The sequence below is a fragment of the Podarcis vaucheri genome, assembly GCF_965113315.1.
Source record: "Podarcis vaucheri genome assembly, chromosome: 13".
Classification (NCBI taxonomy): Eukaryota; Metazoa; Chordata; class Lepidosauria; order Squamata; family Lacertidae; genus Podarcis; species Podarcis vaucheri.
In genome coordinates, this window is record NC_138751.1 from 18,353,502 (window position 1) to 18,369,733 (window position 16,232).

The following is a 16,232-nucleotide window of genomic DNA, read 5'->3' on the forward strand; positions in this document are numbered from 1 at the left end:
ACAAGGTGGAAACAAGGGAGAGGCACAGGCAGGGAGGAGCAGATTTGCCTGGGAGGAAGTCCCTTTGCCCTCCGAGGGGCCTGCTTCTGAAGAGGAGCGCCCGAGACTGAGTTCTTAGTTAAGTCTATGAGGAACGTAGGCTGCATTTTCCTTTCTTCATTTGTAATAAAGCCTCAGCGCCTAGGGCTTGCCGATCGAAAGGTCGGCGGTTCGAATCCCCGCGGCGGGGTGCGCTCCCGCTGCTCGGTCCCAGCGCCTGCCCACCTAGCAGTTCGAAAGCACCCCCGGGTGCAAGTAGATAAATAGGTACCGCTTACCAGCGGGAAGGTAAACGGCGTTCCGTGTGCGGCTCTGGCTCGCCAGAGCAGCTTTGTCACGCTGGCCACGTGACCCGGAAGTGTCTGCGGACAGCGCTGGCCCCCGGCCAATAGATGTGAGATGGGCGCACAAACCCCAGAGTCTGTCAAGACTGGCCCGTTCGGGCAGGGGTACCTTTACCTTTACCTTTACCCAAGAGCACAAGGTTTAGCATTTGCTTGCTTGTGCATCACCGAGGGGGGCTGTTGCGAGGGAGAAACAGATGCACGCTCCTACCCTGCCACAAACACATGAGATGCCTTTCCCCTGCCTGTAAGCAAGTTTCGCAATCTGGCAGAAAGCAGTAAGTAGATCCACTGCTACAGCGCATCAACAACACCCAACCCAAAATGTATCTCCCTCCTCCTTTAGAGCAGCCGCCGACTCAGAGCAAACCACCTGGTAGACATGACAGCATGATAGGGATGCTGATCTCCGAAATGCATTGTGGAAATGAAGTTCCTCAGCCCCTTCCCCCCTCAAAGGGGTGGTATTTTCCCCTCTGCTGATGGACAGACACGCATGTCCAATTAACATGTTCATTTGCAAGTCTGTTCCATCCTCATTACCACATTAACCTGCGACTGAAATAAATAAACCAACCCCACACAAAATACGTATTTAAATACACTGTTTATCTCCATGTACATTATTTCTAAAAGCATCTTTATCTTGAAATATGCATGTTGGCATTTATTTATTTATTCTTTGAGCGGAGAACTGCGTCGTAAATTTCAGACACGTGCGGAGGCATAATTACGCTCCAGTCGGCACATTTTCAGTTCGACAGGCGCAGATCAGGTCAGGTTGCCTTGGGATTCACAGGCATTGACTTCTTTTCAAGCGTTCCTTACTTGCCACACAGGAGAGGATGGAGGAGGTAAGAGAGGCCTATACGTCCTCAAAACTAACACTTAAGAATCCAGATGTTTCCCTTATGTTCTCTAATAGCAAGGAAAGTGGAGGGGTATCACCAAATGTACCCATTTGTCCCCCCCCCCATTCCCTCACTCTGTTTTCCTTCTGCCCACCTCCCTGCTCCCCCCCCTTGTGCTGATTCAGCTGAGTCTGCATTTCCCACGCCTGCTTTGCTGCTGGAAACTGCGCAGTTTGTGTGCCCAGGCGTCCCTCCAAGGCAGGGCCAGGCTGTTTTTGTCGAGGATTAACCGGGCAGGGTCGGGCGACTCCTCATCGTTGCCGATCACCAGGTAAGATTTGCCGACTTGGAGGTGGAGGCAGTGGCATGCCAGGTCCTGCTCAGGCACCCAGAGCGGCTGCTCGCCCCGCCGAATGGGCACCCGGCGCTGGCGGTAGACGGTGAGGACCGAGGCCGTGAACTGCCACCACGTGCCCGACTTCTCCATGGACAACAGCTGCGCACGGAGAACTGGCAGGGGCAGAAAAAGGAAGAAATGACTCTTGGGAAGTCGCAACATGATGTTGCCCTGCAGCTATGGCGTCACACACACAAGGCTTATACTGAGTGAGATGGTTGGTTCACCTCCATCAGTATTGTCTACACTGATTGGCTGTCGCTCTCCAGGGATTCAGGTAGAGGACCATTTCTGGCCCTATCTGGAGATGCCTGGGATTGAACATGGGACCTTTCACCCCCTTTGTAAGTTGTTCTGTTCCAGAAGCTGGAGCATCTCCTGGCCCCCATTTTCAAGCCTGTGATGTCATTGCTGGGCATGTCATCCCTTGCAAAACAAATACCCAATACTTTCCAGAAGGCTTGTGCTTCCAGCAATGATGTGCAGATAGTGGGAACTATGTCATGAACAAGCCTGCACGTCTCACCTTACATTTTCCTTTAAAGGTGGGGTTTCCCATTTCAAAACTATAATCTTTCCTACAGTTAGGATAGTTCATGGCCATAGGGCTCCCTGGCTGGTTTTTTTTTGGGGGGGAGGGGGAGGAGAAAAGGTGAATTACAAAATTGTAGAGTTGGAAGGGACCACCCCCCTGCTATTTAGGAATCTTTTGCCCAACATGGGGTTCAAACCCACAAACCTGAGATTGAGAGTCTGATGCTCTACCCAATGAGCTATGTCAGAGGTCTCTGGCATCGCTTCTGGGTTCAACCTCCTTTTCGCTCATTTGTAAAGAACAACTTCACACAGAGAGGTTGGTGGCAGAGAGCTGAAAGGGTGTGGGGAGCTGCGGTTTCAGACACGAGTGTGAATTACCGTAATCCTTTTTGCAGTAGTTCCTCAGGTTCATCTGGACACGTCCTCGCGGTGGCTTACAGTGGGTCTGACATTCAGTACCTATTGAATGGATCAGGTTAGGCTGGTGTAAAACCACCTCCCAAATAAACCCTCCAGCAAAATAACATTTCCCTCCCCTGCCCACTCCTTCCTTCTCACCTGCATTCCACTCCTGTGGCGGGGCGACTGTCGTTGTCATCACTTCCTGGATCCCTGTGGGAGGGAAGATATAGAAGAAGCCATTCGATTTTCATTTTTTAAAGTAAAGAACATTCCTCGCCCAGAAGACAGAAAAACTTGGTGAGACAAGAATTCTGGGAACTGTAGTTTGTTAAGTGTTCTGTGAACTGCAGCTCTGTGAGGGGTAAACTACAGTTCTTGGGATTACCGTATTTTTTGCTCTATAAGACACACCAGACCACAAGCCACACCTAGTTTTTGGAGGAGGAAAACAAGAAAAAATATATTCTGAATTTCAGAAGCCAGACCAGCAAGACGGATCACTGTGCAGTGAAAGCAGCAGTCCCTCTTGCTGTTCTGGCTTCTGGGATAGCTGCGCAGCCTGCATTCGCTCCATAAGATGCACACACATTTCCCCTTACTTTTTAGGAGGGAAAAAGTGAGTCTTATAGAGCAAAAAATACAGTATTTGGGGGCAGCCATGTGCTTTAAATGCACGGCATGTCTGCAGCTAAGTCTAGCTGCACCAACTTGTTTTTAGATCAGTTATTCTGCCTTTGATTACAAAATGATGGAGAACTTGTCACTCACAGTATTCTTCAGCTCTACGCTGGATTCCATGATTTGACCGGGTGTCACTCACACCCTCCCCACCCAAACTGATGCTGACCACCCTCAGTATTGCACATGAGACCTCAAGAGAATATTATTATTTTTAGTAATGAATCACCCACACCCAAATTGAATGACGCTGCTGGAAGGCCAGAGGCTGGCTATATCACATGCTTCAGCATCAGTTCCATTACAGATGGGATCTTTACACTACCTATGAAGTTATTTCCTGATATAGCATCGCCTGCAGAAAGATAAAAGATCAAAGGTTTTCTGGAACACATGTGCTTCCACAGCTATGACCTCATTTCCTGTTTTAGCAACTACTTGGAGGCAGAGCCTCTCAAAGCGCCTTCTCATTCCAGAACAGTGACGGAAAGGTTACTGGAGGGGCTTTCCGTTCACCACCATTGGCAGGATATTCTTCTTCAGCATTATACATTTAAAGCTGCACCATACCCCTTTAAACAGTCAGGACTTGCCCCAAAGGATCCTGGGAACTGTAGTTTGCTAATGATGCTGAGGGTTGTTGAGGAACCTCTATTCCAGACCCTCCAGGTGTCTCTATTTTCCAAGAACAGTCCCTGATTTAGAGAAGCTGTCCTGGTTTAATTTGATCCCAGAATGTCCCAATTTTCCTTAGGACGTCCCTATTTTCATTGGAGAAATGTTGAGGGTACAGAGTAGGGTTGCCATATTTCAAAAAGTGAAAATCCAGACACAAAAGTTGTCGAGCCTTTTTTTTTGCTGACATAGGTGTTGCCATACGCTCGCATTTCCCCAGACATTTCAGCGGTTTCCGCCCGGACACTGTTTCCAACGCCAATTTGCCGGCTATGTCAGAGAAATTACGGACATATGGTAACCGTAGTACAGAGTTTTCCAACCCCCTGAGCCATTTGAAGACAGCCTGTATATGGAAGTTGTTTGTTTTTTTAAAAAATGTTAATGTTTTATACTCCACCCAGTCAGATGGGTGGGGCATGAATAGTAAAATTATTATTATGCAATGGGACGTCCCTATTTTCATCAGAGAAATGTTGGTGGGTATGTTATTCCCCTCAGAGAGCTACAATTCCCAGAGTTCACAGGGAAGAAGGCTTCACTGTTAAACCACCCTGGGTCTTGTTGCTTTGTGAAGGGAATAAAGGTAAAGGTAAAGGGACCACTGACCATTAGGTCCAGTCGTGACCGACTCTGAGGTTGCGGCACTCATCTTGCTTTATTAGCCGAGGGAGCTGGCGTACAGCTTCCGGGTCATGTAGACAGACTAAACCTGCTTCTGGCGAACCAAAAGCAGCACACGGAAATGCTGTTTACCTTCCCGCCGGAATGGTACCTATTTATCTAATTGCACTTTGACGTGCTTTCGAACTGCTAGGTTGGCAGGAGCTGGGACCGAGCAACGGGAGCTCACCCCGTAGCGGGGGTTCAAACCGCCAACCTTCTGATCGGCAAGTCCTAGGCTCTGTGAGGGGAATAGAGGCCTCTTTAAAACTCAGCATCCTTAACAAACTACACTTTCCAAGATTGTTTGGGGGAAGCCATGACTGTTTAAAATGGTATGATACTGAGATAGATGATAGATAGATGATAGATAGATAGATAGATAGATAGATAGATAGATAGATAGATGATAGATAGATGATATAGATGATAGATAGATAGATAGATGATAAATAGATAGATAGATGATAGATAGGTAGATAGATAGATAGACAGATAGATAGACAGACAGATAGATAGATAGATAGATAGATAGATAGATAGATGTTAGATAGATAGATAGATAGATAGATAGATAGATAGAAAGAAAGATAGATATAGATAGTGCTGATGAGGCCTTATTGCATTAGGCTCTTTATTCAACAACAACAACAAAATATATCAAAGCAACATTACAGCAACATAAAATACAAACAGAGAAAATCAATTAAAAGCCAAATTGAAGAAAATAACACATGGCACAAAATTCCTAAAATACTCACCCAGCAATGCCATAAGGAAGACAAGTCCTACCTCACCCCCGAAAAGATGAGCCGTGCAATAGAGGCTAATTTAACCACCCAAAGCTTGGGTAAATAAAAATGTCTTACTCTGGATCCTAAAAATTGACAATGACAGTGCGAGTCATGGTTCCCTGGAGACAGCATCCCACAAATGGGCAACCACTGAAAAATATAGTCGCTGATATATTACTACACTGGGATCAGGGGAAAGATAGGGCTAGCTTATGAAACTTTTAATATAGAAAAGGATATTGCCTTGGTACCATATTGAACAGAATACAGCAGTGAGGTGGCGGCAGCAACTTTATTGAGTTTTCAAAACTTCAAAAAGACCCAGTTAAGGTAAAACATTCTCAGTTGTAGGTTATGCTAACATAAAAACAAATTCTTAATATTCCATAAGGTGAAATATATACAGCAGACAAATATTAAGGATGCACCCCTTATAGCGTGCATACTTTATTTTAATTCCAAGAATTTATATTTTCATTTCCTGTGCAGGATTTAAATACCTTGCACTGGAGAAGTTTCATATATACTCCAGTTCTGAAGTCTTTATGATAAGAGAATGTCTTGGGATGTGTCCATATGTTTAAGCCTTCCCCCACCCTCCACCGCAGCCGAGGTACAGCACTAACCACTATTCTTTAAAGATATTATTGTGCTAGATTACAAATGTCTGGTCACTGAAGAGGATTTTATGTTGAATGTGCCTGGATGATTCCTTTAAGGAGCACTTACATTTAACAGGCATTTGTCCCATAAGCAGATTATTGGACTGCATTCTTAATATTTGCCTGTAGTGTATATTTTACTTTATGGAATATTTAAAGTTTATCTTTATGTTTGTACAACCTACAAACTGAGTATATAACGTACAATTGAGTGCTTTACTTTAACTCAATCTTTTGGAAGTTGTATTTTGTTACCGAGAGTGGAACATTATTGTTTTTGTTTTTGAGGGTGTTTTGTTTTTAAGACTTTCTGTTTTTATTGTACTGAAAACCATATGCAGGTGCCCACAGCCAGACACTGGGTAGAAAATAAAGGGCCCCAAGAGATAGTCTATGCTACAGAAGTGTCAAGTGCTCCTATTCCGTTTTCCAGCCAGTCTGCCATCCCCCCCATAGGATACCCCATTCTACTTTTTCCCTCCCAACAGGATTTATTGTCATTTCCCCCCAATCATCAGGCTATGTCCACATTAGCAGCTTGAAATGCACACGATGCCAAGCCCCTCTCACTGTCTTTCAAGACTTTCTTTTAAAAATTTGCTGTACACACCAGCGAGGGGGAGAGGATGTCTTCATCTGATGGCTTGTTCCCTGCTTTGTTTCCCCATGCCTGCCACAGCCCCCCCCCACCGCAACTCCAACGAAGATGTCATCTGCACATGTGCAATAGCTATCTTTGACGTACACACCTCAGCTCAACTGTGGCTTACGTTTTCAAACCAGATGGCAGCTGGTTTGAGGAAAATGCATCAACAGTGATGTTTCTCAAGAAGCTACAAGGCACATATGGATTGTGGCTAACGTTATGTGTACTTGGCTTCAGACGCTAGCTGTGGGTGTGCACTGGAGCTGGAGTAAACTGTAATATTGTACGTACACAGCCTCAGTCAGCATTCTGTGGCTACTGAGCGTGCCCAGTCCCCATTGGGGTGTTTTGTGGGGTGTGTGTCTCTGTTAGCCTCCCCCCCTCCCCGTGCTTCATATTGCACTTCTGCAAAAGGCTGCTGAAACCACTCTGTTCAGCACGGGTGATACCATTTTGGGTACGCAAGCATCAGTACTCAGTTCTGAACATCCAGAAATGGAGGTTGCTGACCTCCAGGAATTAAGTAGCGGCTCAGATGGGTGTCATAGCCTATTTGACTAAACCGTCATGAACCGCTGGTTCTAAGCAGGATTCAAGAAAAATGGCCGCACTTACGCATGCAGGGGGCATGGGCGCTTCGGCTTTGCTGGAAACCTGGAGCACAGCGGTTGCAGGTCAGGCCGGTGACTCCATTCTTGCACTGGCACTGCCCTGTGGTCTGGTTGCAAATGGTGCCAACCGCGCCAATGGGATGACACTGGCAGGCTGGAGGGGAAACAAAAGGGGGAGAGGATGTTAGTGGCTTAGAATGCTGCGAGCTTCTCTGAAACTGGTCTGCCCCTCCCTCTCCCAGCACGGTCTTCTGAGAACGTGCCATTGTTAGTTACTCCAACGCTGTGTGGACTTTCTCACTGCTGTGCCCCACTTGGAGGGCCTGTTAACACTCTCTCTCCTCTCCACCACCCCTCCTGCCACACACAACTTAGGTAAAGGTTGTAAGTCTCAAGTTGTAGATTCCAAAATCGAAAGGATTCAGACACGCCTATGCTACCACTGTAAATATCACAACATTCTCCAGCCAAGAATGAGAAAGCTGCAAGGATCTCTGAGAAGTCTGAGGACTCTCATAAAACTACATTTCCCAAGAAGCCATGAAGGTCACATCAACTTACATAGAAGCTAGCTGAAGGACTTACTTAATGGATTTCCGATGGTGAAATCCAGATTAAATATGGAAAATAATGTGGGCTGGTGCTTTGATGATGTCAACATTAAAAAAAAAAGTATGTGCACGCACAGCATTTATTCCACCATAAACACCCATCTAGTAGCAGCCTAACTCTCAGTGCTTCTCCCTAATTCGAAGTGTGGCCATTTTAGGGGAGCAGGAGATCAAAATTCCCTGAAACCTTACACAGATACAATTTTTTCCAGAATTCCGGGCAGCGTGAGAGGGACAAATAAATCCAGGCTGTCAGGAGGCTGTCCCCTCACTTTCTCTTATTTCCCTTGTGGCTTTTTGGACATTGACAGGGCTAAGCCCACCCTGGTACGTCCCCTTCATTTGTCTGCTGTTTTCGGGCTCCACTGGTGTGTTGCCCCTACAAACCCTACTCACCTTTACAGGCCTTGCTGCTCACCATGGGCCTGCTGAAGTCACGCTTGAAGCCTGGCAGGCAGTACTGGCAGTGGCGCCCTGCTGTGTGGTGGCGGCAGTTCAAGCAGATCCCACCGCTTCGGCGCCCCGAGAGTTCAAAGAGCTCCATGCTGAACCGGCAACGGTGGGAGTGGAGGTGGCAGTCGCAAGCTGAGGATGCAGGAAGGGGGTCTGTCAGCTCTGCCAGCTGCCCCCTCCCAACCCTGTGGAAATCTCGTCCCCACCCAAGAACCCCCATCACCCCCTGCACCCCTGGAGCCCCTCACCTCTGTAGACGCATGCCCCAGTCCCCAATTTCTCCTTGAACAAAGGCCGGCCCTGCCAGTAGCCTTTGTCCGAGACCCTGGATTACATTAGTGTTTGCCTGTACCAGTGATAATGGTCCAATACTCAAAACCAGGGTGGAGAAACTTGTTCATCTTTGTTCATTCTCTTCTAGGCAACCACCCAGGGGCCACAAATCAGTGGTGGGCGGGGTTAGAAGCAAAAGTGGGTGGAGCAACAAATGTTTTCTTTTGTACAGTGGCTTGTTTCTTCACACGCTCGCATACCTCTGCCTTCCTTTCATCCAGGAAAGCAAGAAGCAAGGACACATTCTAGCCAGGCAAAAACACCCTAGGAGGGGTGGAAAGCAGGGCAAGTGGGATATGTGCTTAGGGAGTGGGTGTGGCCTGGAGAAAGCCCCAAGGGCCAGATAGAGAGGCCTGGAGGGCCACATCTGGCTCCCCTGGCCTGAGATTCCCAATCTCTGCCCAGTTGGTAGAGCATGAGACACGGGGTCATGGCTTGCAGCCCCACATTGGCCAAAAGGATCCTTTCATCGCTGGGGATTGGACTAGAAATCAGAGGTTCCCAAATTTTTTTTGGCCATGCCCCACCTAAGCATCTCTAAAATCCTGATGCCCCCCTCCCTGTGACATAATTGTTATTATTCAAAAAGTGAACTCCTATTCATGTGGAGGAAGCCTAAAAGGCCATTAACTGTTAATAACTCATTCTCAAACAGCCCCCCTTAAAAATTAAATTGTCCCTCTCTGGAGTGATCCTTGTGGTCAAATCCAACTCTACAGTTCTGTGATACATGGAATTGTGCTGCAAAAGCCCTCAGGGCTGTTAAACGTGGTTGTAAGAATGTGAGCAGGGCTACAATCTAATACACAAAGCTAAATCTTGGAAGAGGGGGCCCAAGGAAACTTGGGCCACAATCACACCATAAATTTAAAATGCTGTGATGCCACAGCCATGGCTACCCCCAAAGAATTATGGGAGCTGTAGTTGCTTAAGGGCTGTTCAGAGACCCCTACTGGCCTCACAGGACTACAATTCCCAGAGTTCCCTGTGAAGAGGGATTGATTGTTAAGCCACAGCTCTGGAGAGGAAACCCACTCAGACACGGACCAGGAAAACCCGGACTTGTGCCTAGAAATGTGTCACGAAAGGAAATGTGGATGAGCTCTAAATGAGCAGCCCAGCCCAGCTGTGGACACACAGTAACTCTCGGCCTTGCACGCTCAGCCTCTCCCTCTGCCTCACCCACACACTCATGCGCGTCTTTGGGGGTTGCCCGCTGCCAGGGCCTGTCCCAGTAGAAGGCTTTGCAGGTGTCGCACTCCAGCCCGGCAGTGTTGTGGCGGCACTCGCACTGGGGCGCCCCTCCGTCCCGGCCGGCTGCGCACCGCGAGGCGTGTCCGTTGCATTTGCACCGGGCCCCAACCTGCAGCTCGGCCACTCCGTAGGACGCCTCCTTCCTCCGCAACCCCAGCGTCCGTGTTGGGTGCATGCGGTCGAACGACACGCGGAGGTCGGTGGCTGTGACCCAGTCCTGGAGCACGGGGCTGTACTCAAACATCCTGGCAGAGGGACGGCCTGCCAGGGGCATAAAGGCCACCAGCCCCCCAGTCAGAGGCTTGGGGGCCGTTTGGGCTTCGACACAAGCCGCCTCGTGCTCCATGGCCTTTGGGATGGCGGTGGTTGGCGGCAAATGGTAACGCCGCCGGCAGTGGGTGGAGAAGAACTGGAAGGGCACCCAGGTGCGGCCGTAGTCCATCGACTTGTAAATTGCGAGGGATTCTGGCCGCGGGGAGCAGAACCGCAGAGCCATGTAGAGAACTTCCACCCGGCGCCCTAGAGCCAAAGTCAGTGTGGCGTTAGCCGCCGGCTGGGACCACCAGCAAGTGGCGCTGCCCTCGGCGTCGGTGAGGAACTCTGGCAAGTGGGCGTTTTCTTTGCAGCGCTGGCAGAATTTTGAGGCTGGGTTGGCGGAGTCTCGGAAGGCGCACAGTCGTCCAGGAGGGTTCCCGCACGTGCTGGATGCTTCCACCAGGCGCCCTGAGGCCACTTCGGAGAGTTCAGGGAGGCAGTAGTGCGGGTGATGGTTGGCATCGTAGCAGGGATCGCGAGGGTCTGACGCCAGGCCCAGGAGGAATGGGAGGAAAACTGCAAAGCCCCATGGGAAGTGAAGCATCTCTAGGGGGGCAGGAGGGGAATGAGCCAAGTGTCGAAAGCTAACTATACATCACCTGGAAAAGAAGGAGGGAGATAATGGTTGTAGTTGGACTGCTGTTGACAATCAGGGAAGAAGAAAAGGTTACAATTGTTATGTATAATTGCTTAATTCACACAGAAATGGAGAATACCTGAATGTGTATTGCTGAAGGCTTTGACCTAGGGATTTCCCAGGAGTTATATTAAGCTTTCTGAGCTCCTAGATGGGTTGATAATTAACTGTTATTGTTCTGTGCTAGCTCTGACAAGGTGTTTAACTTTAGATCACATGGGAAGCTATTGAACTGCAAATTCACCATTTTGGAGGAGTGGTGGCTGTAGTCTTTGTTCTCAGGCTCTGTGGGAGTAAGGATATGAAAATGAGCCTCTCCAGAATGTGAATGCCGCTCCAGGCAAAATGGAGGCTAAAAGGAGAGAGAAATTTGTTTCTAGGTCGATTTAGAATTATCTTTTGTTTCTTATAAGATGCTGAGCCTGTGCCGAACATGCACAAGATATTGTATGGAATTATTTGGATGTATCTTTAATGTTTTTGTTCTGTTTTGAAGAAAGTTCTGCACTTAAAGCTTGAATCAAACTTACGGATATAGACAATGTATTATAGCAAAAGGAGTCAGTTTTCATGCATCCAGTTGCTTCACGCCACGAGATATTAATATCTGCAGTAACAACCATCTCTCCCCATTCTGTCTAGTTTACCCCCACTATTTCTCCAACAGCGTAGAGCTTTCCTAGACTGGTGCCTTTTTGAGGGTATATTCTGCAACATGTCCCTGATGCAGTAATAGTGGTGTATTCATCCTGGACCATCCACACATCTTTCTGCTTTATTAGTTGTGCAGTGATGCTCCCCCGAAGTTATCATGCCATTGCCATCTGGGGGAGGGTACTCTATAGCATGGGCGTAGCCAGGATTTTTGTGGGGGGCAGGCCTTTTGTTGGAGGGGGCAGAACCTCAGTTTGCTATGTATTTTATTGGTTTTTATTGATTGGGGGGTAGCTGCTCCCCCCGGCTAAGCCCATGCACAATACCACAACAAAAGCCAGAGGCAGGAATGACTGGAACATTTCTGGTATAATTAGCTGCAGGATTTCAGCAGGAAGCTATGGGACATGCATGGATTGGAAACAGAACAGTATGTCAGCCCCAAAACGTATGCAGGTGCAAACAGTTTTGAAAGTGGGATTGTGTATGACCACCTGATACCATCATGAGCGCAAATTCACCATGAAAAGGATGCCCACAGGGGCCCAATTCCATCCTTTCCCCACTTTTTCTCTCTCTCATCCTCTTAAGGACCACTATATGTAAAACGCAATAAATGTGAGGCTGTTATTCTGCTGCATGCAATCTAAAGCCCCCCCCCCAATCTCACTCCTCTTGCAAAATGCCACATTTTCCTAGTGTTCAAAGTACAATATTTTGCCACTGGGAAAATGTGACCCATGGAGCTACGGTTCCCAGAATTCCCTGCGAAGAGGACTGTTAAACTACTCTGTCAATTGTAGCTCTGTGAGGGGGATCTGTGGTCTCCTGAGAACTCTTCAGCCCCCTTAACAAACTTCCCACAATTCTGTGGGGGAAGCCAGGACTGCTTAAAGCGGTATGATACTGCTAAATAAACAGGGTATTTGTAGAAGCCCCAAAATAGGATGCCCCTGCGGGTGGCCACTCCTTGGTAATCACTAGTAGGGAGGTGAATTTGTGTGTGCACACACACACACACACCCTGCAAGTTGTCACTGCACCTGTTCTTTACTCTGTGATCATTCATGGAACAATAATTCACACACACACATATCTCAACGACCCGCTTCAATCTAGAAACTAGGCCCAAAGAGCCAAATAGATGAGAATTTAATGAGCATGAGAAACTAGCTTTAAACCCCCTTTTCACAGTAGAGGCACGAATGGGAATTAACCCGGTCCCAAGGGCTGGGGGTGGGGGAGAGAAATAAAGGGAGGAGGTAATAAGCAATGAGGGGTTGCATCTGGTTATTAGTGTGTGGGTGTGGGTGTAGAGAGAGAGGAGGGTATAACTTGAGAGCGGTGTGCGTCCAAAAATAAATGACTGCTCAAGGAGTGCTAATTTGCGGGATTATGATAAGCCAAAATTCTCAATTTTCCCTGCGTGCCAGCACAGCTGGGGGTTGCGTAAACATGTTAGTTCCCCAAGGAGGCCACAACTATTGCACTTCAGGGCAGAAAAAAAGTATGGAGGGTCAGAGGAAATGGAGAAAAGTTTGTCCCCGCTCTATGGGGCAGCAGCAGGCTTCTCTTAGCAACAATCAAACCTAGGGATCGAGGAGTCCTCATCTGTGGGTTAGGATAGGTGAGATATTCAATTTTCTCTGTGTTCCTTATTGATCCTTAGGGTTGCCAAATAACCAGAAGGAAATGCTGCCTGGCTTATTCTTATGGCAACCTAAAAACAACACAACAGGCTAATAATTTGATTACAACACTTTATATAGCTACTAAATTGTATCTTCAATTTACTGGCATACAATATATACAAGGTAACACCAACTAATGTGACTTCAGAGAATTTCCCAAAGTAGGGGATTTTTTCGATGGTGTATCAAACAGAGAATGATTCAAGCTTGAGGCAACAAGTATAAAGTCCAAACCACAGCATGGATGTGCCTGGTTATATTCAAGACTTATTCATATATTTAGCAGTGAACATGCTGAAAGAAGTCGGTGCTCCAGAGGCAGTTGCAGGGTAGCGACGCTCAGATAGGCGTAACCCCAGATTTTTGTGTTCGCAACATGGAGAAACATTATGCCCTGTAATGGCTGTGAATCCATCAGGTGTTAAAAGGCAGAGCTATGGCCACTGGTTGAAAAGTTGGCAGTCCTATAACTTGCTGTTGAAATGGAATACTCAAGATGAAACGGTGAAATCTGCTATGATTAAATGGGCACAAGATGTTGGACATAATTTTATGATGGCGGACTGGGAACAGTTATGGACCACTGGTATGAAGTTTACGGCATGTAGTGCCTTAAAAGAGAATTTAATGAAAATGATTTACAGGTGGTACATAACACCAGTCAAGCTTGCAAAAATTTACCATTTGCCCGATAATAAATGTTGGAAATGTAATGAAACTGAAGGTACATTCTTTCATCTTTGGTGGACATGCCCAAAGATTAAGGCATTCTGGGAGATGATCTATAATGAAATGAAAAAGGTATTTAAATATACCTTTCTGAAGAAACCAGAGGCCTTTCTCCTGGGCATGGTCGGCCAATTGGTGCCAAAGAAGGATAGAACTTTTTTCATGTATGCCACAACAGCAGCAAGAATAATTATCGCAAAGCACTGGAAGGCACAAAATCTACCCACCGGGGAAGAATGGCAGATGAAGCTGATGGACTACATGGAACTGGCGGAAATGACTGGTAGAATCCGAGACCAGGGAGAAGAGTCGGTGGAAGAAGATTGGAAAAAATGTAAAGTATATTTACAGAAATATTGTAAAATTAATGAATGTTAGAAGGATGCTGGAACGAAGTTATATGGCTTTAGCAGAAATGTTATAAAGAATTAAGTAAAAATAGATTGTTAATGGACCAAAGTGGAAAATTTAAGGTTAGGGTGTTTTAAGTTAAATTTTAGAACGAAAATTGAGAAAGATGGAAAGGATTTGCTGAAATAGTTAATTGAACTAGAATACAAAAAAGGGAGGTGTGAGGAGGTCGATGAAACAAGTATATGAAAGGTAAAGACATGGAAAGGTTGGATGTGTTTTTAAATGTTTTTGTTTTGTTTCTTTCTGGTTTTATTGTATTTTTTTCTTTTTTGTTTTTTATGTATTGTATTGTATTGCTTTGCTTTGTTTAGCTCTTTTTCTTCTTTTTGTAATTTTTAAACTTTTAATAAACATTACTTTAAAAAAAGAAAAGTTGGCAATCCTATTGTTGATTTAATGTGAACCAGATTCTGTCTGGCTGTCATTGTTCATTATTTGTCATCGTGTGTGTGTGTGTGTGTGTGTGTGTGTGTGTGTGTTTAAAAAATAAATAAAGGCAAGCAACACACAAAACACATTCATTCTACAAGTTTTGACATGCACCATCCACATATCACTGCCAATACTTAAATCTCCAGCTGTGACATTATAACTTGTACCCAAAGACCCAGTGAAGATATATCTTAGGGGTTCCAGATCCACCCACACCTAACTCACAGATGATATCATTGTAACTCTATCTAGTGCTTCCTAACTTGCTCAGTACGGCCCTCCAGGTGTTGTTGGACTACATCTTCCACCATTCCTGACCATTAACCATGCTGGCTGGGCCTGATGATGGGTGCTGGAGTCCAAACAACATCTTGGAGGGCCACAGGTTCCCCATTCCTGGCAATCCAGGCCAAGGGAAGACTAATAATGCTTTCCAGGCAGAGCACATCTGCTCCTACGGGAAAACGAGCCAAGGTTTCACTCATATGATTTGTAAAGGAGATCTCTTCTTTACATGTGTCCATACCGCATTTTGGGGACGCGGGTGGCGCTGTGGTTAAAACCTCAGTGCCTACGACTTGCTGATCGTATGGTCGGTGGTCCGAATCCCCGCAGCGGGGTGAGCTCCCGTCTTTCGGTCCCAGCTCCTGCCCATCTAGCAGTTTGAAAGCACCCCTAAGTGCAAGTAGATAAATAGGTACCGCTTTATAGCGGGAAGGTAAACGGTGTTTCCGTGTGCTGGGCTGGTGCTGGCTCATCAGAGCAGCTTCATCACGCTGGCCACGTGACCCGGAAGTGTCTCCGGACAGCGCTGGCCCCCCGGCCTCTTAAGTGAGATGGGCGCACAACCCTAGAGTCGGACACGACTGGCCCGTACGGGCAGTGGTACCTTTACCTTTACCTTATACCGCATTTTGCAGCCATTCGTACATGCAAAAAGAAGCTGCCAACTTTTTAATTTAGAGATGCTGACCATATAACCATGTCAGCTGGAAACAACCTGCAGGAGAGGTCAGAGGATGAATCAGGGCAACAGCTGGCTGGTCAGAGGGCAGGGCTTGTAGGAAGCTGGCAGGGTTACCATTGAATGCATAGCCAAAAAATGAGAAAATGTACCCACCCCAAGAGTTGACAGGTTTGCACAAAATTTGCATGGGTACAGATGCAAAGTTAGAAATAACAGGCATTATTTAAATAGAAATAAAATACAGCATAGTGAGAGAGATTGTGACCTAGTGACCTCTGTGCCTTCTCAGTTTGCTGCCCTGGTGCTGCTAACTGTTAATGGGAAACTTCAAGACCCCTCCTGCTCGCCTTTCTGGGGGTTCTTCAACCTTTCAAACAGGAGGCCAAATAGTAGGACACATGTCCCCCCCCCCCCCCCGGAACAAAGGCAGAAGCTGATTGGTT

The 16,232-nt window shown here is 46.9% G+C and overlaps 1 protein-coding gene across 1 annotated transcript in view; it reads right to left on the minus strand.

The window, feature by feature from the left end:
- Positions 1-1,413: 1,413 nt before the first annotated feature.
- LOC309516679 (netrin-1-like) overlaps positions 1,414-16,232 on the minus strand; it is a 40,966-nt gene continuing 26,147 nt past the window's right edge. The window contains exons 5-10 of the mRNA XM_082195450.1: positions 9,879-10,864; positions 8,307-8,495; positions 7,304-7,453; positions 2,727-2,780; positions 2,547-2,627; positions 1,414-1,744 (exon numbers count right to left, since the gene is read on the minus strand). Of these exons, the coding sequence (XP_082051576.1) occupies positions 1,416-1,744; positions 2,547-2,627; positions 2,727-2,780; positions 7,304-7,453; positions 8,307-8,495; positions 9,879-10,809 (1,734 nt within the window). The 5' untranslated portion in view covers positions 10,810-10,864 and the 3' untranslated portion in view covers positions 1,414-1,415. The remainder of the gene's footprint in view (positions 1,745-2,546; positions 2,628-2,726; positions 2,781-7,303; positions 7,454-8,306; positions 8,496-9,878; positions 10,865-16,232) is intronic.